The sequence below is a fragment of the Solanum stenotomum genome, chromosome 3 (assembly GCF_019186545.1).
Source record: "Solanum stenotomum isolate F172 chromosome 3, ASM1918654v1, whole genome shotgun sequence".
NCBI lineage: Eukaryota > Viridiplantae > Streptophyta > Magnoliopsida > Solanales > Solanaceae > Solanum > Solanum stenotomum.
Window position 1 is genome coordinate 34,134,311 of NC_064284.1, and position 26,948 is coordinate 34,161,258.

The 26,948-nt window shown below is 37.7% G+C and overlaps 2 protein-coding genes and 1 long non-coding RNA gene across 3 annotated transcripts; all 3 read left to right on the plus strand.

Moving 5' to 3' along the window:
- Positions 1-13,599: 13,599 nt before the first annotated feature.
- LOC125858611 (peroxisome biogenesis protein 7-like) lies at positions 13,600-15,046 on the plus strand. Its single transcript, XM_049538439.1, has 2 exons — positions 13,600-14,243; positions 14,407-15,046. Exons 1-2 carry the CDS (start codon positions 13,700-13,702, stop codon positions 14,811-14,813), a joined length of 951 nt encoding a protein of 316 aa, XP_049394396.1. The 5' UTR covers positions 13,600-13,699; the 3' UTR covers positions 14,814-15,046.
- Positions 15,047-15,175: 129 nt separating this feature from the next.
- LOC125858612 (chaperonin 60 subunit beta 2, chloroplastic-like) lies at positions 15,176-21,830 on the plus strand. Its single transcript, XM_049538440.1, has 4 exons — positions 15,176-17,120; positions 19,661-19,963; positions 20,061-20,291; positions 21,754-21,830. Exons 1-4 carry the CDS (start codon positions 17,022-17,024, stop codon positions 21,775-21,777), a joined length of 657 nt encoding a protein of 218 aa, XP_049394397.1. The 5' UTR covers positions 15,176-17,021; the 3' UTR covers positions 21,778-21,830.
- LOC125858613 (uncharacterized) lies at positions 17,154-18,741 on the plus strand. The gene is made up of 2 exons (XR_007445761.1): positions 17,154-17,291; positions 18,674-18,741. It is a non-coding gene; the product is annotated as an uncharacterized LOC125858613 (long non-coding RNA).
- Positions 21,831-26,948: the final 5,118 nt, after the last annotated feature.

Sequence of the window (26,948 nt, forward strand, 5' to 3'; positions counted from 1 at the left end):
ATCATGGAAGTCGCATCAAACAACCATCAAACTATCCCCTCAAACATGGAAAGAGAAACCTCCTTTAAAGGTTTTAGAGAAGAAAGACTATATGTCACGCCCCAATTTAGGGGAGGCGCGACAGGCACCTGATGCCTCACTTGACCGAGCGAACCAACTAAAACATAAATCAAATGAAACAATAAACTGGGAAGTCCCCCACAATAACCTGCTGAAACAAGATAACTAGACCGGTGAGGTCACAACAACATTAAAGACATAAAATAGGTGGGCAAGACCAACTTAACTAATAAATAACTAGCATGCTGACAAGGCTGCAACTGAAATCATAAATACAATAAGCGGACAAGGCTACAATAGAAGCTAAGAAGACCCAATGAAGTATGTCCACAAGTCTCTACGAATACTACAACTCAAATGGTTGGAGAAAGTTTTTAACGATGCCAATAACTATATATAAAAATATAGTATGCAAACTCTATCCACTACCAACATCTCTAGGCTGAGACAACACCCCTATTACAAAGGCCAATCAAGCTATCTGTCTGATCCTGTAGCATGACATGCAACGTCCCCAGGCAATGAGACGTCAGTACGAATGAAAATGTACTGAGTAAGGAAGAGAGTGAAATCATAAATAATTGCGATAAAAAGGGTAAAAGTGATACCACCTGAAACTAAAACTCTAAAATCCTCAGTGGCTGACGTTTGACCTCCTAGTAGTCAAATATGCATGATATGCTCGGGTAATCGTATGTCATGAGTACAAATATATAGATGCAAATGCATGACATACCCAAGCAAATGCTAGCAACGGTGGTGTTTTCTGGTAGCCAACCGGCATCATATTCGCCAACTTGTGGCCATCGGTGTCTCATACATATAAATATAGGCAATAGGCCCCATACCTCCCAATTATAGCTCGGGAGTAGAATGCATAGCATGTTATGTCATGGATTCATAATGCATATATGTTACCGTTGCTATGTCGCCAATCTTGGCCCATTGGTACTCTTGTTTTCAAAACCTCGTAATCACTTTCGTATAACATGTAACAACTCATAAAACCTCATAGGCTTTTAGAATAAACCGGAATACTGAATTTGACTTTAGAAAGGTAACTTAAACTTGAGGGTATTCATAAGGAGCTTAAGGTGCTTAAAGAGTCTCATCGTAACTTCACTTAACTTTCGTACAACCATTTAGGCGTATAGATTTGAAGCTCTTGACTGGACTTCAACTTAGAAAAAATAATCATTTATAAACTCAAAAGGAGACTGACATGCCTGACTTGATTTACTTTAGGAAACTCCAATTTGGTAGTGGAGTGAGTCTGCATAGAAACAAAATTGTTTGACAAGTATATAACCAAAAGAATAAGGTACAACGTTTAGTATGATTATGATTTTCGAAATTTTTTTGATAAGAATTTCTCACAAGAAAGAACAGTTTCATATCCCCTTAAATACAACATAATAAATCTTCATCAATTTACCCTCATTCTTAGGACAATAGCTCGCTAATAGATATAAGAAATAAGAAATTCTACGGAAAATAACTTTAACCGTCAAGTATACTTCAAATAGTACAAACACAATAATAATATGATAAATTCAAGAAATAAGACCAACTGACATCCCAATGCCCTTCACAGAAGGTCTTCCTAGCAATAGAATAGTAAAAATGACTCATTTGATGATTTACAATACTTAGAATTCATGAGATATGGAGAAAGAGTTTTGCCGTAACATACCTTGAATTTGGGCTCCAATAACTTGAGGTGTTACACTATAATCCTGATCAAAGCGAAAATGGCCTCCAACCTCCCACCCCACTGTCACGACCCAAGCCTAGGGCCTAGTCGTGACCGGCTAATGGGAAAACCGAAGGAACCCCAAACAAGCCTCATAGCGTATCTTACACATCATTGGTCGCGGAAGCAATTAAAATGACCATAAGCGATAAGCATAATCAAGGGGGAAATCGGGACTAAGGGAGCAAGAAAAAAAGAAGAAATGATACATAAATACCATAGATGAATCAAGCTCAAACATAATACACAACTTGTCCAACACCACCTCTAAACATAGGTACTTTAGCGGGGGCGAAGAAAAACAACTGAGCTCACCCTCATAGACAAAACATAACTAAAAGGAAAAGTCTTATACATAGCAAAAGATCATAAGCAACGTCCCCGGAATGGAGGACTCACCAATAACCTTGATAGAAAATCGTATTAGCCACGCGGAGGACGAGGGTCAAGCGGTGCTCCGGTCCCTACATGGTGACATCATGTAGGCATAGAGTATGCGTTAGTACGTTTGAATGTACTAAGTATATGGGATGCAATGCAATGCAACAAGGGATGGACATCATAGGCAAAATGCATAATCGTACCCGATAGATAGCATATTAATGAGATGATATGTATAATGATGCTTATATAAAAATCATATTTAGTAGGGCATAGTATATGTGTAGTGAGTGACCATCAATATAGTATTTCCAAGGCCTACCACCCCCTTGGAGAGGCGAAAGAGGTACAAACCCCTCAATGTGGTTACCCGGGCCTACCACCCCCCGAGCTAGGGACCAAGGTACAAACCCCTCGATATGGTTATACGGGCCTACTACCCCCCGTACTAGGCAACCAAGGTACAAACCCCTCGATACGGTTATACGGGCCTACTACCCCCCGTACTAGGCAACCAAGGTACCAACCCCTTGATACGGTTACCCGGGCCTACAACCCCCCGAGCTAGGCTTGGTCGACTCACACACTATATAGAGAAAATCATATACATGTATCCATTTCATCATCATTTCAATACTTATATAATCATCCGACTCATAGGACGTACATTGGACCTTCCATTTCATAAGAATTCTATAAATGGCATTTTATCAAACATATGGTGGGCTACTTGTTCATGTAAATAAAATCATGTGTTTCAAGAGTACTAAGTCCAACCAATTTCAAAATCCATATAAAACAGCCCACCAACAACATACATATATATATACATATATAACAACCTTCATAATTTGATCATGGAGGCATGAAAACCATAAACATCATATAATCATTCCATTTCATGATAATATACAAAAATAGACCATAATAGGATGTGTAGTAATAATTCCATAATTCAAGAGTTCATAAATGATCATAAGGACCCATAAACTTGAAGTAAAATAGAGGATAAATGGTTGGACTTGTGGAAAGGAAGGTTTCCACAATCAACCCACATACCTCAACTTTGGAGAATTCTTGATGAAGATTGGAATGGAGAATTGCTTGAGATTGAATCTTGAATCCGGAATTAAAGCTTGGGATCCTTGAATTTGGTTGATGATCTTGGTGGAATTTTTGGAGAGGGTTTAGAGAGAGTTTTTGGATGTTTTGAAGTTAAATGACTAAGTATGGATATGTCCCCTTTTTATAAAAAAACGTCCCAACACTTAGAAAAAAAATTGAGGCGGGTGAACAGTGTTTTCGGCTACTGGAATTTGCATTTTCTGCCGGACAGGTTTTACGAAAATGGTCATAACTCCTTCATCCTAACTCGGAATGAGGTGAAACAAATTGCGTTGGAAAGCTAACTCACAGAGCTTTAATTTTGATAGTTTGAGCTCCTTCCAGTTCCTTGTGTGCTGAGAGATATGCCCCTTTAAAGTTGACCCTCAAAATCGCATTTTTTGCGATTTTCGAATTTTGATACGGTTGTTCTAAAATTCGGGTTAGACTCATTTCCCACTCAATTTGACCCCCTGAATAAGAATATGAAGTCGAATTTCCGAAATGATGCACGGATTTTGAGATATATGGAAATTACAATTTTAGGTGTTTTCGAAGCACATTTTCGGGCATTTTTGGGGTCGTTTCAATATCTCCCCCTTGGGAACATTCGTCCCCGAATGTCAAAGAAACGTACATGAGAAACACAAACATGGCAAATTCAGCCCACATAGGGATGCAACAATGCACTTACACCTCATTTCAAAAACTTCAACATAGTTGTAAAACCACAATGAACTTGTTAACTTAAACATGAATGTATGCAATGACATGGTGGCTGAACTTAAGACCTGAGATTTTATAAAGGGTTTAGATCAATACCTTAAGCTTGAGTGGAGTGGAAAAGATAAGGATATCGCCTTTGCATGTCCGCTTCGGCCTCCCAAGTCGCACTTTCAACTTGTTGATTTCTCCAAAGGACCTTAACGGAAGCCACATCTTTGTTTCTCAACCTCTTCACTTGTCTATCTAAAATCTGGACCGGAACCTCTTCATAGGTCAAATTATCTTCAACAACACCCACAACATCAAGAGGCACAATGGCATTCGGATCACCCACACACTTCCTCAACATAGACACATGAAATACCGGATGAACCAAATCCATTTCGCTAGGCAATTCCAACTCATAAGCTACCTTGCCAATTCTCCTCATCACCTTATAAGGACCCACGTATCTTGGGCTCAACTTGCCCTTCTTACCAAAACGAACCACACCCTTCATGGGTGACACCTTCAAATAGACCCAATCACCAACTTGGAATTCAAGAGCCCTTCTCCTCACATCGGCATAGGACTTTTGGCGACTTTGGGCCGTCTTCAACCTTTCTCTAATCATCCTAACCTTCTCAAGAGCCTCCATAACTAGATCTGGTCCTAACAAGGCCACCTCACCAACCTCAAACCACCCAACCGGTGATCTACAACGCCTCCCATAGAGAGCCTCAAAAGGAGCCATACCGATGCTAGAATGATAGCTATTGTTATAGGCAAACTCAATCAATGGAAGATGATCATCCCAACTACCCTTAAGCTCCAATACACAAGCCCTAAGCATATCCTCAAGTGTTTGGATAGTCCTTTCGGCTTGTCCATCCGTTTGCGGGTGAAAGGCCGTAGTAAGCTTAACTCTCGTACCTAGACCCCTTTGAAAGGACTTCCAAAAGTGTGAAGTAAATTGAGTACCACGGTCCGATATGATGGATAGAGGAATCCCATGCAACCTTACCAAGTCATGAATATATAACCTTGCATAATCTTCCGCCCCATATGTTGTCTTTACCGGTAGAAAATGAGCCGATTTTGTCATCCTATCAACCACCACCCAAATAGAATCAAAACCTTTTCTAGTCTTGGGTAAACCAACTACAAAATCCATATTAATTTCTTCCCACTTCCAAGTAGGAATCTCTATGTCTTGGGTTAGACCACCCGGCCTTTGATGTTCGGCCTTGACTTGTTGACAACTATGACAACCGGAGACGAATTTGGCAATGTCCTTCTTCATGCCTCCCCACCAATACACATCCCTCAAATCTCTATACATTTTGGTGGAACCGGGGTGAATGGAGTAGGAAGAATTATGAGCCTCCTCAAGAATTTTCTCCCTCAAACCATCAACACAAGGCACACACAACCTACCTTGGTACCTAAGGGCACCATCTCCCCCTTGGGAGAAAACTTCCACCTTGCCCTCTTTCACCAAGGCCTTCAATTCTAACAAGGAAGAGTCAAGATCTTGTTTTGCTATCACCTCATCAACCAAGGAAGACCTAGCACCATCAACAACGACCACACCACCATTACCAACCTCTTCCAACCTAACCCCCAACCTAGCCAACCGATGCACCTCCCTAGCCATTTCCCTATCACCAATATCAACATGAGCTAGGCTACCCATAGACACCCTACTCAAAGCATCCGCCACCACATTAGCTTTACCGGGATGATAATGCACACTCATATCATAATCTTTAAGAAATTCTAGCCACCTTCTTTGTCTCAAGTTGAGATCTTTTTGGGTGAAGACATATTGGAGGCTCTTATGATCGGTGAACACATCAACATGTACCCCATACAAGTAATGACGCCAAATCTTTAAAGCAAACACCACCGCGGCTAATTCAAGATCATGCGTAGGATAGTTCTTTTCATGCACTTTGAGTTGTCTAGAAGCATAGGCTATCACCTTACCATTTTGCATTAGGACACAACCCAAGCCAACTCTAGAAGCATCACAATACACAACAAATCCCTCAAGCCCATCCGGTAGTGACAATATAGGAGCGGACACAAGTTTATCTTTCAAGGTTTGAAAACTCCTTTCGCACTCGTCGGTCCACTCAAACTTAGCCTTCTTTTGTGTCAACTTAGTCATGGGAGAAGCAATAGAAGAAAACCCATTCACAAATCTCCGGTAGTAACCCGCTAAGCCCAAGAAGCTCCTAATATCCGACGGGGTCAATGGCCTAGGCCAATTTCTAATCACATCGGTCTTCTTAGGGTCTACCTTAATACCATCCCCCGACACCACATGACCTAGGAAGGCAACCTCCCTCAACCAAAATTCACACTTTTCATACTTGGCATACAACTTCTCCTCTCTCAATCTTTGCAACACAACCCTCAAGTGACCCATATGTTCTTCCTCGCTATGCGAATAGATTAAAATATCATCAATGAAGACCACAACAAAGGAATCAAGGTAGGGTTTAAAGACCCTATTCATTAGGTCCATGAAGATAGCCGGTGCATTGGTCAACCCAAAGGACATGACCACAAATTCATAATGCCCATACCTAGTCCGGAAGGCTGTCTTGGGAATGTCACACTCCCTCACCTTCACTTGATGATACCCGGACCGAAGATCAATCTTAGAGAAGTGGCTAGCCCCTTGCAATTGGTCGAACAAGTCATCAATCCTAGGAAGAGGATATTTATTCTTGACGGTGACCCTATTGAGTTGCCGGTAATCAATACACATCCTAAGGGACCCATCTTTCTTCTTCACAAACAACACCGGTGCACCCCATGGTGATTGGCTAGGCCTAATAAAACCCTTCTCCAACAAGTCCTTCAATTGTTCCTTCAACTCCTTTAACTCCGCCGGGGCCATACGGTAAGGGGGAATAGAAATGGGTTGAGTATCGGGGAGGAGGTCTATGCCAAAATCTATTTCCCTTTCGGGAGGAACACCGGGAAGGTCATTAGGAAAGACATCAAGGAATTCATTTACGATCGGAACCGACTCTATAGGAAGGGTTTTGGACTCCACATCCTTAACCCTCACAAGGTGATAGAGACACCCCTTAGAGATCAACTTACGGGCTTTAATGCAAGAGATGAACCTACCCTTGACTACCACATTTTGGCTTTCCCACTCAAGAATGGGTTCACTTGGGAATTGGAACTTGACTCTACGGGTTCTACAATCAATGGAAGCATAGTATGCATGCAACCAATCCATCCCAAGAACAACATCAAAATCGACCATGTTCAACTCAACAAGATCACAAGGCAATATTTTATGCAAGATGCAAATAGGACAATTTCTATAGACCTTCCTAGCAACAATATATGCACCAATAGGAGTAGACACCTTATATGACTCACGCAACAATTCGGGCTCAACATGAAACTTTTTGGCAACAAAGGGGGTGACAAAAGAAAGAGAGGCACCCGGATCAATTAATGCATATACATCAAAGTCAAAGATTTTCAACATACCGGTAACGACATCGGGGACTTCATCGACCCCTTGCCTCCCATGCAAAGCATAAAATCGATTGTGCCTTGGGGCACCATCTTGTCGGCCCCCTCTCCCCAAAGGAACCGCATTGGCACCTTGTGGACGGACCTCCTTACCCTTGTTGCGATTTCGAGGACAATCCATTGCCTTGTGCCCCATTTCCCCACAACTATAGCAAGCACCGGTATTTCTCAAGCACGGGCCACCATGGCCCTTACCACACTTCGGACATACATCAATAGGACCCATACCACCAACACCTTGGGCCCTTGGAACATCATTGGCAAACCCCTTATGGGGCGCATGAGAAGACCCTTGGCCTTGATGAAACCGGCCTCCCCTTCGACTTTGGAACTTGCCCTCAAAACGGGCCCTCTTGGCCTCATGACCCCTCCTCTTCCTCAACTTCTCTTCCTCCATTTGTTCGGCATAGACCATCAAGCGGGACAAGTCCATGTCACTAATCAACATTGCGGACCGGCATTCTTCACTCACTAGGTCGGACACACCCATCACGAATTTGTTCATTCTAGATCGTGAGTCGGCAACCAAGTGTGGAGCATATCTTGAAAGTTGGTTAAACTTGAGGGCATACTCCCTCACACTCATAGACCCTTGTTTTAAATTCATGAACTCCACCAATTTGGCTTCCCTAAGTTCAAGAGGAAAGAATCGATTAAGGAAAGCCGTTTTGAACTCTTCCCAAGGCACCACATAGTTTGCCCCCTTCTCTTCCTTCCATTGGTTGTACCATATTTGGGCCACCCCTTTTAGTTGGTAGGCCGCCAACTCCGCCTTATCTTCTGACCTCATGCCCATGATAGCTAATATCTTGTGGACTTCATCAATGAACTCTTGAGGGTCTTCATCTAACTTAGACCCATAGAATTCCGGGGGATTCATCCGCACGAAGTCTCTCACCCGAGATGCCGGGGTAGGAGCCTGAGGAGCTTGGGCCCCGTGGTTGGCTTGATTAGCCATAGCTTGAGCAAATAAAGTAAGGGCATCCCGAAGATCCCCATTGGTCGGTTGTTCCTCGGGTGCGCGGGCTCGTCTTCCTCTTGTATTAGGCATGATCTAGCATAGCAAAGAGCAACCGTTAGGGAAGAACTTGATTCAACTCTATAGCACGACTTAGAACAAGGAGAAGGGAAACATTTCCTAAAACGTCTCATAGCCTCCTACTCATAGTTGTGGTGCACAACACAACCATGAATCGGACTCTAATCAACGCGGTGGGTTGGACTCCGAGGATCTATCAACCTAGTGCTCTGATACCAAGTTTGTCACGACCCAAGCCTAGGGCCTAGACGTGACCGGCGAATGGGGAACCCGAAGGAACCCCAAACAAGCCTCATAGCGTATCATTACACATCCTTGGTCGCGGAAGCAATTAAAATGACCATAAGCAATAAGCATAATCAAAGGGGGAAATCGGGACTAAGGGAGCAAGAGAAAAAAAAAAGAAATGGTACATAAATACCATAGATGAGTCAAGCTCAAGCATAATACACAACTTGTCCAACACCACCTCTAAACATGAGTACTTAGCGGGGGCCAAGACAAACTACCGGGCTCACCCTCATAGTCAAAACATAACTAAAAAGAAAAGTCTTATACATAGCAAAAGATCATGAGCAACGTCCCCGGAATGGAGGACTCACCAATAACCTTGATAGGAAATCGTATTAGCCACGCGGAGGAGGATGGTCAAGCGGTGCTCCGGTCCCTACATGGTGACATCATGTAGGCATAGAGTATGCGTTAGTACGTTTGAATGTACTAAGTATGTGGGATGCAATGCAATGCTACAATAGATGGACATCATAGGAAAAATGCATAATCATACCCGATAGATAGCACATTAGAGAAATGATATGTATAATGATGCTTACATAAAAATCATATTTAGTGGGACGTAGTACATGTGTGGTGAGTGACCATCAATATAGTATTTCCAAGGCCTACCACCCCCTTGGAGAGGCGAAAGAGGTACAAACCCCTCAATGTGGTTACCCGGGCCTACCACCCCCCGAGCTAGGGACCAAGGTACAAACCCCTCGATGTGGTTATACGGGCCTACTACCCCCCGTACTAGGCAACCAAGGTACAAACCCCTCGATACGGTTATACGGGCCTACTACCCCCCGTACTAGGCAACCAAGGTACCAACCCCTCGATACGGTTATACGGGCCTACTACCCCCCGTACTAGGCAACCAAGGTACCAACCCCTCGATACGGTTATACGGGCCTACTACCCCCCGTACTAGGCAACCAAGGTACCAACCCCTTGATACGGTTACCCGGGCCTACAACCCCCCGAGCTAGGCTTGGTCGACTCACACACTATATAGAGAAAATCATATACATGTATCCATTTCATCATCATTTCAATACTTATATAATCATCCGACTCATAGGACGTACATTGGACCTTCCATTTCATAAGAATTCTATAAATGGCATTTTATCAAACATATGGTGGGCTACTTGTTCATGTAAATAAAATCATGTGTTTCAAGAGTACTAAGTCCAACCAATTTCAAAATCCATATAAAACAGCCCACCAACAACATACATATATATATACATATATAACAACCTTCATAATTTGATCATGGAGGCATGAAAACCATAAACATCATATAATCATTCCATTTCATGATAATATACAAAAATAGACCATAATAGGATGTGTAGTAATAATTCCATAATTCAAGAGTTCATAAATGATCATAAGGACCCATAAACTTGAAGTAAAATAGAGGATAAATGGTTGGACTTGTGGAAAGGAAGGTTTCCACAATCAACCCACATACCTCAACTTTGGAGAATTCTTGATGAAGATTGGAATGGAGAATTGCTTGAGATTGAATCTTGAATCCGGAATTAAAGCTTGGGATCCTTGAATTTGGTTGATGATCTTGGTGGAATTTTTGGAGAGGGTTTAGAGAGAGTTTTTGGATGTTTTGAAGTTAAATGACTAAGTATGGATATGTCCCCTTTTTATAAAAAAACGTCCCAACACTTAGAAAAAAAATTGAGGCGGGTGAACAGTGTTTTCGGCTACTGGAATTTGCATTTTCTGCCGGACAGGTTTTACGAAAATGGTCATAACTCCTTCATCCTAACTCGGAATGAGGTGAAACAAATTGCGTTGGAAAGCTAACTCACAGAGCTTTAATTTTGATAGTTTGAGCTCCTTCCAGTTCCTTGTGTGCTGAGAGATATGCCCCTTTAAAGTTGACCCTCAAAATCGCATTTTTTGCGATTTTCGAATTTTGATACGGTTGTTCTAAAATTCGGGTTAGACTCATTTCCCACTCAATTTGACCCCCTGAATAAGAATATGAAGTCGAATTTCCGAAATGATGCACGGATTTTGAGATATATGGAAATTACAATTTTAGGTGTTTTCGAAGCACATTTTCGAGCATTTTTGGGGTCGTTTCACCCACCCAACCACACAGAACTCCCCACTAATCTTCACAATAACACCAATGCATCCAGGCACTCCCAACTATATTTTTGGAACTAGTGTTGTAGGCAGTTAACCCTCTAAGTGATGATAGCAGGGCAAACAATAACCCTAATCTTCTATAACCCCACATATCTTGCTCAAATAATCAAGGAAGTAATCGATTAGGCGATAGCAGAATTGGGTACACAAATATGGATGCAGACATTGAGGCAAACCCAAATGTAGGGGAACATTAACACCACCACAATGGAGGAACTCAATGCGCTGATGGACAACACATTCCAAAGCTTACCCTTATTTCATTCACTCTCATACCTGACCAACTCTCAAAGTCCAACTATTATCTCCCGAATTCCACAAGAAGTTTTGAACACTCTATACTCCCAACCCCACAAGGAAAGAAAGAAGATAGGAACTCAGAAACAGAGGATCGCTCATTCCTAGAGCTGAAAAGAGAAAACAACTAGGAACTAGAGGACATTTTGACAAAGCTTTGAGAGAAAAATATAGTGACATGCATCTTGGAGACACTTTTCCTCAAGGAATTTGAGGAACCTGTCAATACAACTGTACTAGCCTATAGCCCATAAATTATGAAAGTGTGTACACTGAATCTGAGAAATGAGAGAGACTCAGTCCTAGTAATTGTAGCACTGAACCCTATAGGATTGCACATACACGTATCTCATATGGACAAAGCCAAAGGCTTATAGGAGCAAGCACCACAACAATCGTCAATGATAAACTTCATCATATGAAACGTGAGGGAGGCGAATAACAGGAACTTCAGGCGCCAGTGCAAAGCAATAGTAAAGCTCCACAAGCCTACAATGCTTGTACTACTGGAAACAAAGATGACAAAACACAAGAGCTTAACGGAAGGGCTGAAGTTTGACATAAAATCAAGTTTATTGACTTTAACCATACAAACTAGCAAACATAAACACAGTCAAACTTACATCAATCCAAGGAATGCTTCAACTAGCTATTTTGATTCAAACAACATCATACATGATGAAGAGATACAACATGAAAATTCTATTAAGGCGATAATAGTTACTCCCTCTTCTTCACCTGAATCAGTTTCTTTGTTGCATTTTTCATCAGCACAACCTCTTTACAATCTTTGAAAGCAAACACTCATTCCACCTCCTTTATAATACACTGTTCTTTTAAATGATAAATATAAATTGAGCCCTCATATTCATAATTTCTCTATCATTGTAATCAATGATTTCTTTCATATTTTGATATATATATATATATATATATATATATATTTGCAACTAATAGTTCATTCACACCCTTTATTTTCTTCACCAACTTTAGAAGGATGAACTTAGATTGTTCATTAACCATACAATCCCTCCAATGAAAAAATTTACATTTTTCTTATCCATGGTATGAGAAAGATCAAAATTTTCTACCCAAATTATTATCGGATCAAATTTTTTTCAAAGGAAGTAAAAAATCATGAAAACATCACACTTCCTTATTCAACTTTGGATCATCATTTTCATAACAAATATCATTCAAATTCAACTGTACCTATTCCATGGCTAATCCTAATAAAAAACTCAGAAATTAGAGAGAAGAAATTAAAAGCCCCAATTAAAAAAAAAAGACAAACAAAACAATTAGAAATTAAAGAATAATTCGTTAAAGCTTATCTCTTTGAGCTACGATGGTGATTTGTGTTTGAGTGAACAACATTTATGGGTAGAAAAATTAGGTAAAGAGGTAAAACGAATTGGTTGGGTACATTATTAAGTTGGGTATAATAATTAAATTAGGAGGAAATTTAAGTGGAATATATATATATGTTGGCATGCCACATAGGTGCCTAGTAAGAGGATAAAAGTGGGAAGATGAGACTTGACCATCCCAAGGGCAAATATGTGCCTAAAGTTAGATGGTAAAAACAAATATATCAAATAAGTGCAAATATGACACTTTTCTTTTTTTAAAATTAAAATAGAATATATTGTTGAGTAAGATTATAGACTTGCGCTTTCCTTTTCTTTTAAATCATATTTATGTATGCTATATTAAAATTTGACATAAGAGTATTATGTTAAATGTTTGGTTTTGAATTTAGGACTTATGTTATATTTTCAATTCCATTTGTTTTAGTAATATTGACTTGAGACTTCACATTGCAAGTCATTTATTTTTTAGTTAGATTTGATAGATTATCTTTTTGTCAAATATTTTAATAATTTATGATATTTTATTTATAATATTAATCTTTTTGTCAAATATGTACTTCGTGATGTTCATAGAAATCTTGTATTTTTTTTTATGATTGATTCAATTGAAATATACTAATTTGAAAAATAATTTTTTTATAATATTAGTTAATAACATATATTTATTAATTAATATATTTTCAAAAGACAATATATATATCTTAAATATTTAATTTAACATCTTTTAAAGAATTTTTAATTTATCTAAAACAATTGTGTATCCAAACAATACATTTATAATGTAATTACACTGTAACAAACAAACAAATCAAATTAGTAATCATCATCCTATTGATTATATCAATTCCAATTACCGGCTTTCCAAACAGAGCCTTAGTAATCACAAATCCCTTTTACTATTGCAGAGCAGAAAAGGTCACATCGGGAAAGTAAATCACCGGCGACCGCCGTCCGTCTAATATGCCGGTATTCAAAACTCCATTTAACGGTTACTCCGTAAAGTTCAGTCCCTTCTACGAAAACAAACTAGCTGTGGCCACTGCGCAGAATTTCGGCATCCTTGGTAACGGGAGAGTTCACATTCTTCAACTCAATCCAAACGGACCCGTATCGGAACTTGCGGCTTTTGACACAGCTGATGGAGTTTACGATGTTTGCTGGTCGGAAGCTCACGATTCCCTTGTAACTGCTGCAAGTGGAGATGGTTCTGTGAAACTCTATGACCTTTCTTTGCCTCCCACCAATAACCCTATTCGTTCTTTTAAGGAACATACACGGGAAGTTCACTCTGTGGACTATAATACCGTGAGAAAAGATTCCTTCTTATCAGCGTCTTGGGATGATACTGTGAAGCTATGGACTGTTGATAGAAATGCTAGTGTAAGGACTTTTAAGGAGCATGCTTATTGTGTCTATTCCGCTGCTTGGAATCCAAGACATGCTGATATCTTTGCATCTGCTTCTGGGGATTGTACTACTCGCATCTGGGATGTCCGCGAACCAGGTTAGCTTAGCTTAGATACATGTATTTGGTTTATCATACCTAAGAAAAATGATTCATTTCAGCTGGTTTGACTAAGTTTTTGATTAATTTGTTATTTGTTAAGAATCTTACTACGAGATTAATGATTTATCATTTGAACTTATATAATTCATTATTTGTGAAGGTTCTACCATGATTCTGCCTGCGCATGAGTTTGAAATCCTCACATGTGATTGGAGTAAGTATGATGATTGTATCATTGCAACTGCGTCCGTTGATAAGTCAATCAAGGTTTGGGATGTTAGGAATTATAGAGTGCCAATAGCTGTGCTTAATGGGCATGGATATGCAGTGAGGAAAGTGAGGTTTTCACCACATAGAGCAAGTGCAATGGTTTCTTGTTCATATGACATGACGGTTTGCATGTGGGATTACATGGTGGAAGATGCACTTATTGGAAGGTATGATCATCACACAGAGTTTGCTGTAGGAGTTGATATGAGCGTTCTCGTTGAAGGTCTATTGGCTAGTACAGGATGGGATGAACTTGTTTATGTTTGGCAACATGGAATGGACCCTAGAGCTTCTTGACAAAGGGAAGTCAAACATTTTCTTCTTTTTACTTTTATCTACTTTATGTTAAGAGAGGAATTGAATAAACTGTTTATGTTTGGCAACATGGAATGGAAACTGTTTATGATGTCTTCTGTTGAAGTTGTAAGATAATTTGAAGTTTCATTGTATTTAAGGTTCTGGTAAAACCTTGATAAATAACATTTACACCAAACAACTTTGACGTTTCAGAAAATATGTACTATATTCAATCCCTTTGGGTTCTGTATTGCATTTTGGAATGTTAGTTCGCTGAATTTCTTTAATATTATTCAGAATTTTATGAGGGGCAGTGGATCAGGTAAGAATTGAAAAGAAGGCACATACTTCTGATCGGGGTTTAGCGTGTTTTGTTTATAAAAAATAACAAACGGAGATCCTATAAGAGAGCTTACAGAACAGGTACTACATTTCAAATATGTGCAATGCCATTTTCACTCAAATGCCTTCATCCATACTTCAGTGGAAGATGCATTCCTGATCAAGCACTTAGAGTCATCCTATAAGAGAGCTTACAGAACATGCACTACATTTCAAATATGTGCAATGGCATTTTCACTCAAATGCCTTCATCCATACTTTAGTGGAAGATGCATTCCTGATCAAGCACTTAAGAGTAATCATTCTTGTAATTCATATGTTCATGTTAATTCTCTCAAATGTCTTACTTACTTGTGGGATAATTAATGTCGGCAAACATGTCACGGGGGCTGTATTTTATTTTACAGTGCATTTTCAGAGAAGATATACAACTAAATATGCTCAACTACACTCTGAAGGGTAAAAGGATAAATAATTCCGGATGTAACAAGTGACTTTTGATTCAATTTTCAATTTTATAAGAAACTGTATTGGGCCATCGTGTTATGGTATGTGGATGATTCATGAGATCATTGGTTGAGTGCTTGAAATAGATAGATTTTGAAACTTGAAGAAATGATACCCTTTACTTGAGCATGGACATGGTCGTGATTCCAGAAGAAGGATTATGCCAGAGTTCTGCTGAATGATTAACCTCCTAGTAAGTATGTAGAAGTGTCATGAAAATTATGACATGCTTCTTTATTGATAGCAGTAAACCTTCTTCAATTTAGTTAACTGCAGTCCTCTTTAAATTTTTGTTTTAATCGGACTGTAGAGTTTGTTTCCTGGTCAGATTATCACCACTGAGTTAGTGGTTACGACGGCAAAGACAGTGGCTTTTGAACGCTGGTGAATTAGAGGACAAAGACAGGGATAAGAAGTTACAGGCTAGCAAGGGCAAGGATAATGAGGGTTTATGACCTGGATCAAGTGAAATCATCAAGGACAAGGATGAAAAGATTCTGGTGCTACAACAAATTTGGCCTGAGGCCACATCAATTCTATACAACGCTTGAGAAGTGTTGCCAAAAGTATATGTGGGAACCCTTTCAAGGCGTGGCCTTTGGACAGAGCTTTTGGCCACAAAACATTGAACATTTATAGAGCGTGCTCTTTAGTAGTATAGGCTATACTCTATAAGTATTGCCAAATCGTAATATATCTGACAACACGTAATGATACAATATGGCTACACTTTTAAAGTGTGCTATTTTTATAATTCTAAATGCAACACCTAACAAGCGTGCCCTTAAATTCTCATAAATTTCACTGAAATAATAATATTTCCTCCATGTATTTAAATTTCCTCCCAATTTCTAAAAGGCAAAACTCAAAAGTCAATACGCCTATTTTCATACAATTTCTAAAACACAAAAATAAGAAGTCATTTGCTGATTTTTTGCCCAAATCAGAGAGCTGATAGAAAGGATTTTTTTGCCCAAAAGCATTTAAAGGATACCTCCGAAGAAATCACTACAATGTTCTCCCTTGCACTGTACCTCTCTGGAATCAGGTTGTTTTTTTACTTCTTTACAAGTTTAAAGGTAGAAATTTCTTCATTTCCTTACAATTTTTGAACTCTGAAATCAGTTGTAGATATATGTACTCTGAACTATGAAGAGTCCAATGGTGGAATGGGTTATATCTATGATCAACTGGAAAATCCGAGCAAACAAAAACTCTTTCTGATTAAGGGTGATAATCGCAATGACGATGGTTTGTTACCTATACTAGGTAACATAAATCTTTGACCTAGATATACGGGGTCCTGATGGAAGAGAGTACTTGTTGATGTCGGATGAGGAGTTGATGATGCAGTGTTAAATGAGTACTCTCAAAGCTTCAGGTCCTGTTGGACAGCATTGCAACAAGCGTGTATTCTCTGTGCATTTGAAGCATAACCCAACAAGGATTGTTCATGAGGTTTGGTTTGATGCTTTGGTAAATTTTTATGATGCTTTTACATTTTTAACTGAAATTTTATTTGTTTAGGTGTTTGATTCTTTTTAAATTCTTAAACCAGGGGGGATAGTTCCCAACACATGAATTGTGTGTCTGCTTTATCTTCTTTGTGAGCGTTATCGTCTCTTAAAGGTATTCCATCATTTTAATATTTCTTCCAAAACCACTGCCTTATTATATAAGTTAAATTAATATCTTAAACTTTGTGGTCGTTGATAAGACAAATGAGTGTCATATAGAAAGTGAGTATGAGTTTTTGCAGTCGAGCAGTTGTGTACTACATGGTTATATCTATATTAACTTTTGAGTTTTGTGGTCTGATATTGACTTGTAAGCGTTTTGAGATTCTGCTACCATATTCAATTTTCATTCATGTGTCTGGATGGACAAAGTAAAGAATAAACAACAAAAGAACTCCAGACAGTATGGACTATTATTGAATAATGCAATAAAAACAAAGAAGCCTTTGGTGTAAATTAATTAAGAGGGGAAGAAAATTTCATTGCCATTTGCTCAGTTATAGAAATTGATTAACTCTAAAAATAGTTAGTAGTGGACCCAACAATAGGTTGCAGGTTCGGTAGAACACTTTGGAGTCTGGCCCTATCCACTAATGTTTGCGTGAATAGTTCAATTGAGCACAGTTAAAGAGAATGTTGTGTTGGGGTGTCAGTTACCATGATTTATATTTTTCAAAAGGTGCCAATTTCGAATTGGTTGGCTTTAAAAATTCAGAATTCAATTTTGTCTTTGACATCTCAACATGCGTAGCCATAGACAACTACTATTCATTCTTGACAACCAAAGAGAGGTATCAAGCATTAACCCTCTACATTGCATATGTTAATAGTTGCTAAAATTGCTTCCAAGACTTAAAAACTAAAAATGATAATAATAGTAAGGCTTATATTAAAAGAGTATTCTCTGGATACCCTATGCTCTGTGCAAGACCTTATGTTGCAGAATGCTCGTTAAATCATCTTTATTGAGCGTACTATATCCATGATGAAATCTGTTATCTTATTATCTAACATTGGAGAATTCAATAGTTGGCTTGTTGACTTGCATTAACACGTGGTTTTGGAAGTAGGATGACTATCACGGTATTACCTAAGTGAATGCAATAAAAGAGGCTCTTTTACTCAAGACTGGAGATTGATAGTTCTGTCTCTTGGATACCGTGGATGTCATTTCTTAAGATACTTGATATGTTATGTACTAAAATTTAGAGTATGGTTTGTTTAGTATATCCGAAATAGTATCAGGGAACATTAATTTATTTCCTTTTGTGCTTTCTTCCTAGATTTATGGGTGACTCATCTTATTATTTTGGTGTTTTAGGTAACAGTGCTTTGTATAAACAGTTGCCTTTGATTTTTTTCATAATGCATCATATATTGCTAATGTTACTTTTATTCTTTCATTTTCATCAACACCTTTGCTGTCTTTTTTCTTTAATATGTTCTATTATAACTCAATGCAAGTTTGATCTGTGTATGAATGTTTTCTTGTAGTTGTTTCCCTGCTACAGTTCAAGCTTCCCAAGTTTCATTTGCTTCATTTCCTGACAGCTATGCCTGAGCTTGTCTTATTTTTATTCTTATATTTTTTGTTTATGTTTGCAATTGCGTGGCTAACTTCTCAAGTTGTCTTTCTTTCACAATGGTGTGTGATAGCCTGTAAGGCCATCAACTCTCTCTTTGAGTTATGGTCAGCAACCATTTTGCCCACGTGGCAGAGGTTCTCCCCCACAATGGGGACCTCAGGTTGGTCATCCTGGGTACTTTCCAGGTTATGATTACAATCATAGAGGACAATGACTTCTCACAGCCCACAATATCTACCTCCTGCCTAAGGCAATTATCCTCCACACCAAGCACCAAGAGGCAAATTTTGTCCGGGTTGGGATGTGTCTGAAAAATGATTTTTGAAAGGAGTTAGATATACATTTAGGGCTCACCCTGTCAACTAAATAATCACAGCTTCAAATTCCTTAACCCGTTATAAACAAATGTTTGTTATAGTAGAATTTGAGAACTATGCGTTAATTTGTCCTAGAAATTTACATAAACTATCCCTAGAGACGAGATATGTACTCAACTATTAGAAGCAAATGAAATTTTTGAGAGTAGTAGAGCTAGTTAGTTAAACTTTAGTTCACAAGGAATCGATTTGCATTCTCCAGAATCTCCCCTCTGAAGTCAAAAACTCAATATCCTTTAACAAAAGATCATCATATGATTAGTTAACAAAATTAAAACCAACATATCCTAGTGAATACTGCAGATGCGCTCCAAAATTAGAAGATCCAATAGAAAACATTGGTACTAAACTATGTTACTGAAATTTATGAACATGTTAATTTACTAGATTTGTTTTTAGACTGTAAGCAGCTGGTGCAAACCCCTGTCTTGATCACTAGACCAAAAGAAGTGTTTATGAATGTTTTAGTTTTGTGTTATTAGGTAATGAGTTGTGTATCAATTTGTTATTTTTGGTAGATGAGATGTACAGAAGATTGTAAGCATATGAACTATAAAATAAGATCGAGAACATCATTCAGGTGGAAAACTGAACTAGCAAATGTGATTGCAGCAAGTACTAGGAACCATTATGGAGTAAGGAGTATGATTGTTGAAGCCATGAACAAGGTTGAAAGGAAAGGTGTTGTGACACTAGAAGAGGGAAAAAGTGTTGAAAACAATCTCCGTGTGGTTGAAGGAATGCAATTTGACCGTGGTTATACCTCTCCTTACTTTGTTTCTGATAGTGAGAAATTGGTTGTTGAGTATGAGAACTGTAAGGTTGTCTTCTTTCTAGTTTTAGTTTGCTTAAGATGTTCTTATGTCTCTTTGAATGCATAGTGTACCTATTGCTGATGTTAGGTAGTTTGAAATGCAGTTACTGCTAGTTGATGAAAAGACAACACATTCAAGAGATCGTATCAATATCCTGGAAGATGCTATCAGAAATGGGTATCGAATTTTAAGCCGGAGAATTGAGCAACAAGCTCTGGATACACTTGTTGTCCATAAGCTTAGAGGTGCCCTAAAGGTTGCTGAAAACTTAAAGCTCATGGTTTTGGTGAGCGAAAAAGCTAGTGTCTTGATGACGAAGCAACCCTTTCTAGAGGTATCTCTTACTCCTTCAAAAGTGTTTTTATATTTCATATTCACAAGAAAGTTAAATGCTGAAATTTTCAATCTGAAAGAGGCTGCAAGAGTGTTGTTGGCTCTTCATTTGACAACTATTAAGATAACAACAGTACATTTTATCTGAATGCATTGTAATTGCCTCTTTGATTAGTAACGAATTAGCAACTATTGACTAAAAACTAAAAAAAAAAAGTTGTCTATAGATTATTAGTAGAGTACTAGAGTAAGGTAATCTCATAGCACTAACCAGTCCTAGATCTTCTTAAATTGTTTTTCATTTTTCTACACTGTTACAGAGCTTCTCTTTATATCCCAGAAATAATCGAGGTATCAAGTACTGATATTGAAGACACTTACACTTACACTAACAAGAGCTATTTAATTAGCTGCTATCCTCAATAGATAATTAGACACAAATAATAAGAACTGTAACATAATAGCATAGCCTTAAGATACCAGTTAGAGACTTGTTCCACCTAATATGGTATGCTTTTCATGGAAGAGAACTTTTTGGCTGAGTGGAAATTAAGAACATATCATCTACGTACCTACTTGTAAATCTTTTAAGATCATCAAATCTCTGGCATTTTGTTGCATGCGAATGTGTATTTACTTTATTATCTTGAAGTTTAGTTGGGTATTTATTCGCTGGTTTCGAAGTTGTAAGACAACATATTTCTCTGTTGTTATCATAAAGAATCTGAACTGTTATATCTTTTTCTCTTATAACTGAGAAATCCCCGAGGGCCGTTGGTGCGCAGTTCGAAACCTTATGGATGATGGAGTCACTCTTTTACCCTGTTATATCTTAGAATGAATCTAAACATGTGCACAATTGATTCAGCAACTACTGCTAATTCACAATCGTAAATTGGCACAGAACCTTGAATTAGTTCAGACAGGATTTTTAGATTCAAGCACCTTATATCAATATTCTGCATTTCTCATCAGTTTTAAACAAGTACTCTAAAACTGTTTTAAGATGGAAACAAAACATCGCTTTTATATGGAAATCATAGAATGAGAAAATCACCATTAAATATGTTGGAGCTATTTTGAAATGCTTTTCTATTAATTTCTGAAAAGCGAGAAGAAAATGGTGAATGTTTTGAAAGGATGATTTAGGTGTTGTCATTCTCTATATAGTTGTAATATTTTTTTTGTGGCATAATACTTGTGAATAAATACCTTAACTTGGCCTCAACTATCAAGTTCAAGTGTTAAAATGGTCACAATGAAAGTTTAAGTGTCATGAAATGTGCTTTCGATTTTAATAATAGCCACATGTAATAGACCAAGCACATATGCTATAGCATTAATAGCTCATGGCTAGAAGTATTACAAGAGACACTATTAGTTTTTATGTCCAAGATGTTATTCTACTAGAATTTGTTGAGCGCGATTTCTTTCTAATTTTATTTTTCATTTTGGATGTGTAGGAAAATGCAGGTGATCCAAGTTGAATGGTGGATGTATATAGAGATGGTAATGGGGCATGGGGAGGGGGGGGGGGGGGNGGGGGGGGGGGAGTTTTAGCTTAACCCGTAAATTTTTTAACCCGACCCCCTCCGCACCACATACCAATTTTTTTCATTTTTAATCCGCCCCACTCCACCCAGCATAGATCCGCCCTGCATATTTTTTTAAAAAAATATTATTCTTTTTTAATTAGGTTTGATACTAAAAATAAAACTCATAAAAATAAATTGATTTTCTCATTAAGTTGTATTAATTAAAAGCTAAAATTTTATTTTTTAGAGGTCAATTAGGAAGTATATAAGAAACTGTATTATTTTTTATTGAACAATTTTCATTTACTATTTTGAATATTTTAATAAATGAAAAGATTAGTGGAATTCATTGCTAGTGCATATATTGAAATATTGTTTTATAAGTATGTATAATACACTACATGTTTTTTTAAAGTTTATTGCAAATCTATACATTTGAACTATTTATTAGTAGCATAATAATGTATAATGTAATCAGTGAATGTACACAACAAAATTGTAATTTTTCAATTAGAAATTGTGGTGTGTAAATATTTAATAGAATATTGCCACACTTCAAAAGTGTGGAGACAAAGACTAGTTGCTTTTGGAGTGACTTACTGGGTTGTTTAATGTTATTCTTAAGCATTTGGGATGGATGATAATTTCATATAATTTTTAAAAGCATAGGCAAAGTAGGTTTGGAGTGACTTATTGAGTTGCTTAATATCATTTTTAAGACAATAAAAATATCTAAAGAATGGAGATGGAGCACGATGATTTCGTTGTTGATCGTAACAAATTTTTGTAGCGCTGAAAATTAACTGCAATCAAAATAAATAAAAGAAAATGTGATTTTTATTGATGAATTTTGCCAGTACAATTTTATAGTTCTCTTGATTCTTCTTTCATAAACTTCTCCATGATTTGAGGGCCTCCAGTAGCGTATTTCTCGAATGTAGGATGATGTAGACCTCTTTGAGATGTATTTGATCTTTGAGAATGTCGAAAAGCAGTTCGTCATTTCAAGTTCATCTCCGAGAAGGACACCGTTGACCACTCATTTGAAGAATTGTGTAGTTGATGTTGTCGCTTTCTCCAATCCTTGCAGAATGTTTGTTGAAGTCTTTTCTTAATTGTATTCAGAATCTCCTTTGCAGTCCCCCTTTTGAATGTCATGTTTATCCCCTATTTATAGTTGTAGGGGGTGGACTTGCTTATGATTGGTCAAAAGATGTCATTTTGACACTTGGTGGATTGTGATTGGTTCTTGAATTTGACTGGGACTACCACATCATTTGGATGTGTGGCGTCATCTTGTTGGTCTTGGATGCCTAGTCACCGTGACACGTGACATGAATTTGAGCTTCAACCCAAATGAACATGGATTTAATTCAAATTTCTTATGAATTTAATCCAATAAAATTTGTGTGTCTACAAATACCCCTACTCCAAGGCTTGTTAAAGTGTAGGCTTGCCGACACTTGATGGCGAGACTTGCAGTATTATGAATCCGATAATATCACTCTTAAGATATTTTCTTGACTCCATTTCTTGTGATGAGACAAATTGTATGCTAAGATCATCTGCAACTCCATTCAATATGCTCATAAGGATTTTGTTATTTCAATCCAACCGAGGGATAATATGGATGACTCTCGAGGGAGAGATAAGCAAAATCAATGTGGCAAACTCGTATGAATTTTAAGTTTCAAGAAACTTCCACAATAGACTTGAATGCAAATTTGAACACCAACACTCATGAGTGTCACACAAGTTCCCAAAGTTGTAGGAATGCCGAAATCATGAGATTCTTAATCTATTGGAATGAAAACTCAAAGAACTACCATATGTATAAAAATCATGGCCAAATGCTCTATGAATTGATACAAATATTGCTTCGAAGTCAGCTCACAATTCTATTTTACTCGCTCTTCAACTTCGCACGTTTGTGGTAGAAAATTCATAACTCGAAGTAGGAATGCCGAAATCATGAGTTTCTTTCTCCATTGAGAAGACGACACAAAGAACTACAATATGCGTAAAAATCATGGCCAAAAACTTTATAGATTTGTACAGGAAATTGCTTCAAAGTTAACCCACAATTCTGCCTTGCTAAGTTCTTTTGTGTCTGTGAAAAAAAATTCATAACTTGGAATAGGAGCAACGAAATCACAAGATTCTTGTTTCATTGAAAAGAGGACTCCAAGAATTACAATTTTAACAAAAATCACGGCCAAAGGCTTTCTGAATTAGTACATATAATTCCTTGAAGATGAACCAGACGTTTGTTATGCATTCTTTCCAGCTTAGCGCAGTCACATAGAAATATTCAATTGTTTGTAGCGTTGTAAAGTACACTTTCACAACCAAAACATATGAGAAAATTAAATTCAAAATATAATTTTATTCTGTTGATGTCTGAGTCTCACATTTAGCTATCATGTCTCACAAATTTCTTCTTTTTTTTTTCAAGAGAAAGCTCAAAGGGTCTCGATATTAGACCAAAATGACAAACTGCATGCGGATGTGTTGAAGTTTTGAGCCACAGGCAACAAGTAAAACCTTCATGTGAAAGAAAGAATTGTTGTAGTTGATCATGTCGCAAATCTATTCTTTTCCCGAGAATGATCACACATACTTAATTTTTATGTTTTCTCGAAGCTCATCATATAAATTTTTTTAGGTATAATACATAAACATGACCCTTAACTTGGCTTCAACGGACAACTATGCCCTCCAACTTTTAGTTGTTGCCCAATCTGTGTTTAAAAACAGTACTACTGATTACAACAAACTTTGCAGAAACACGAAGTTACCAAAGTTTAATTAACCAGTGAAGAACAAAAGAACATAATTTAATTCACAAAACTAAAATATGTAAAAACATACCAGAATCTATAAAAGACAGAGCAGGAAGAAGATGAAGCCCACTGAATGCACAGTATCCCCTTAAGGAGATTATTCTCCTCTAGTATCCAAGGTTTGATTTGGAATATGTCCTCTCAGGATAGAATGATCTCAATCACCAATGTATTGATACCCGAAACTCTGGTGTCAGCGAGCCACTCAACGGTAGTAAAGTACACAAAAAATATTTGTGCAGAAGAAGAAGAAGAAATCATAAATTTTCGTAAGTAAAAAGTCTGAAGAATTACGGGTATTTATAGCCAAGAGGAACTGGTTCCGAAAGGTTGCAACCTTTCAGAATTCACACAACCATTCATGAAAGTTTGCAATCTTTCAAACAGTCATGGTTGTTCCTGAAAGTTGCAACTTTTCAGAACAATCATTTCTAACGGCAGGAAATTCAAAATAAAACGGGAAAGAATTTAATTTAATTTAATTAATTAAATAATTAAAACAAAAACTTTGTCCAAAAAATAATCTCTCGATCGATCATTTTCTAAAGCCAAAGCCAAAGTCGAAGCCGAGCCGAGCGAGCGACGACGACGGCGCGAGGGGGGTCCCTCTTTCCAACCCGTTTAACAACTAATAAGAGTGTTTTCCTATTTAAACACATCTATTTTTCTTTCCACCACCAATGAGGGAGAAATGCCTTTTCTTAAAGCATAAGAGAATCTTTTCCAATTCCTCTTTTCATGTTCCCTCCATTTCCCATTAACTCTTGCTATACCCAACAATTATTATACCCAACAATCCCCCACATTAATGGGGAATGGTCATAACATAAAGGAATGCACGGACGAGTGTGTACTTTACAAGCAAGGATCAATTGCATCTGGATAAGTAGGTTTCCCCTTGGACTTTCCATAGTGAACATATGTCGGATATACTCGGTCAATCGGTAGATGTAATATCTTTGAACCGTCAAGCTTTGGTGCATAGCTAGACAACCATATGTCACATAATTAACCCTTTACCATTTATGGTTCTTACGATTGTGTTCGTTTTAGCCATGAACATCTCTTGGTTTCATGAATGTATAGAGAATAGGCTTTTGACAAAAAATTCTCTTTGAAATGGCATACACTTCACACTCCCATAGGTGATTTCTAATCGTGTCATCTCATAAATACACTATTTGGTCAAATCTGCCAAACTTAGCAAATCATTAAAAATTTTAAGCTTTATTAACTCATTAACAAGCCTTAATGTTTTAACCTCGTTCCTGAACATTGTCTTCATCATGAGAATGGATTGAGTTAATTGACAATGTCGAACCATTAGTCACAACTTTGTTTTCTCCTTGAATCTAGCTTTTGGGATCTCAAGTCTGCTAGATAGAGTTACCATCATGATGACTTGTCCTAAGTCGTAAACTCATTCCTTTAGATGATTTTTCAACTGCCTCTCTTACTAGGTCTTTCGTTAGTGGATCTGACACATTATCACTTGACTTCACATAGTCAATTGTGATAATTCCACTAGAGAGCAGTTGTCTTACGGTACTATGTCTCCGTCTTATATGACGAGACTTCCCGTTGTACATGACGCTCCCTACCTTACCTATTGTTGCTTGACTATCACAATGTTGCAAATAGGTTCCACAGGTTTGGGCCATAATGAAATATCCTCTAAGAAATTTCGGAGCCATTCAACTTCTTCACCGGTCTTATCTAAGGCAATAAATTCAGATTCCAATGTGGAGCGAGCGACATATGTCTATTTGGACGATTTCCAAGAGAATGATCCTCCACCAAGTGTAAACACATAACCACTTGTGGATTTTACTTCATTTAATCCGGTGATCCAATTTGCATCATTATATCCTTCAATCACGGCAGTATATTTATTATAATGCAAAGCATAGTGTTGTGTATGTTTCAGATATCTCAACACACGTTTCATTGCCATCCAGTGAGTTTGATTAGGATTACTAGTGAACTGACTCAGTTTGCTAATAGCACAAGCTATATCTGGTCGCGTACAATTCATAATATACATCAAACTTCCCAACACTTTGGCATATTCCAATTGAGAGTCACTTTCACCTTCATTTTTTTGAAATATAAAGCTTAGATCAATTGGAGTTTTGACATTGTTAAAATTTAAGTACTTGAACTTATCCAATACTCTTTCAATATAATGAGATTGAGATAATGCTAGTCCCTAAGGAGTTTTGAGAATCCTGATCCCTAAGATCAAATCAGCAACTCCTAAGTCCTTCATATCGAACTTGT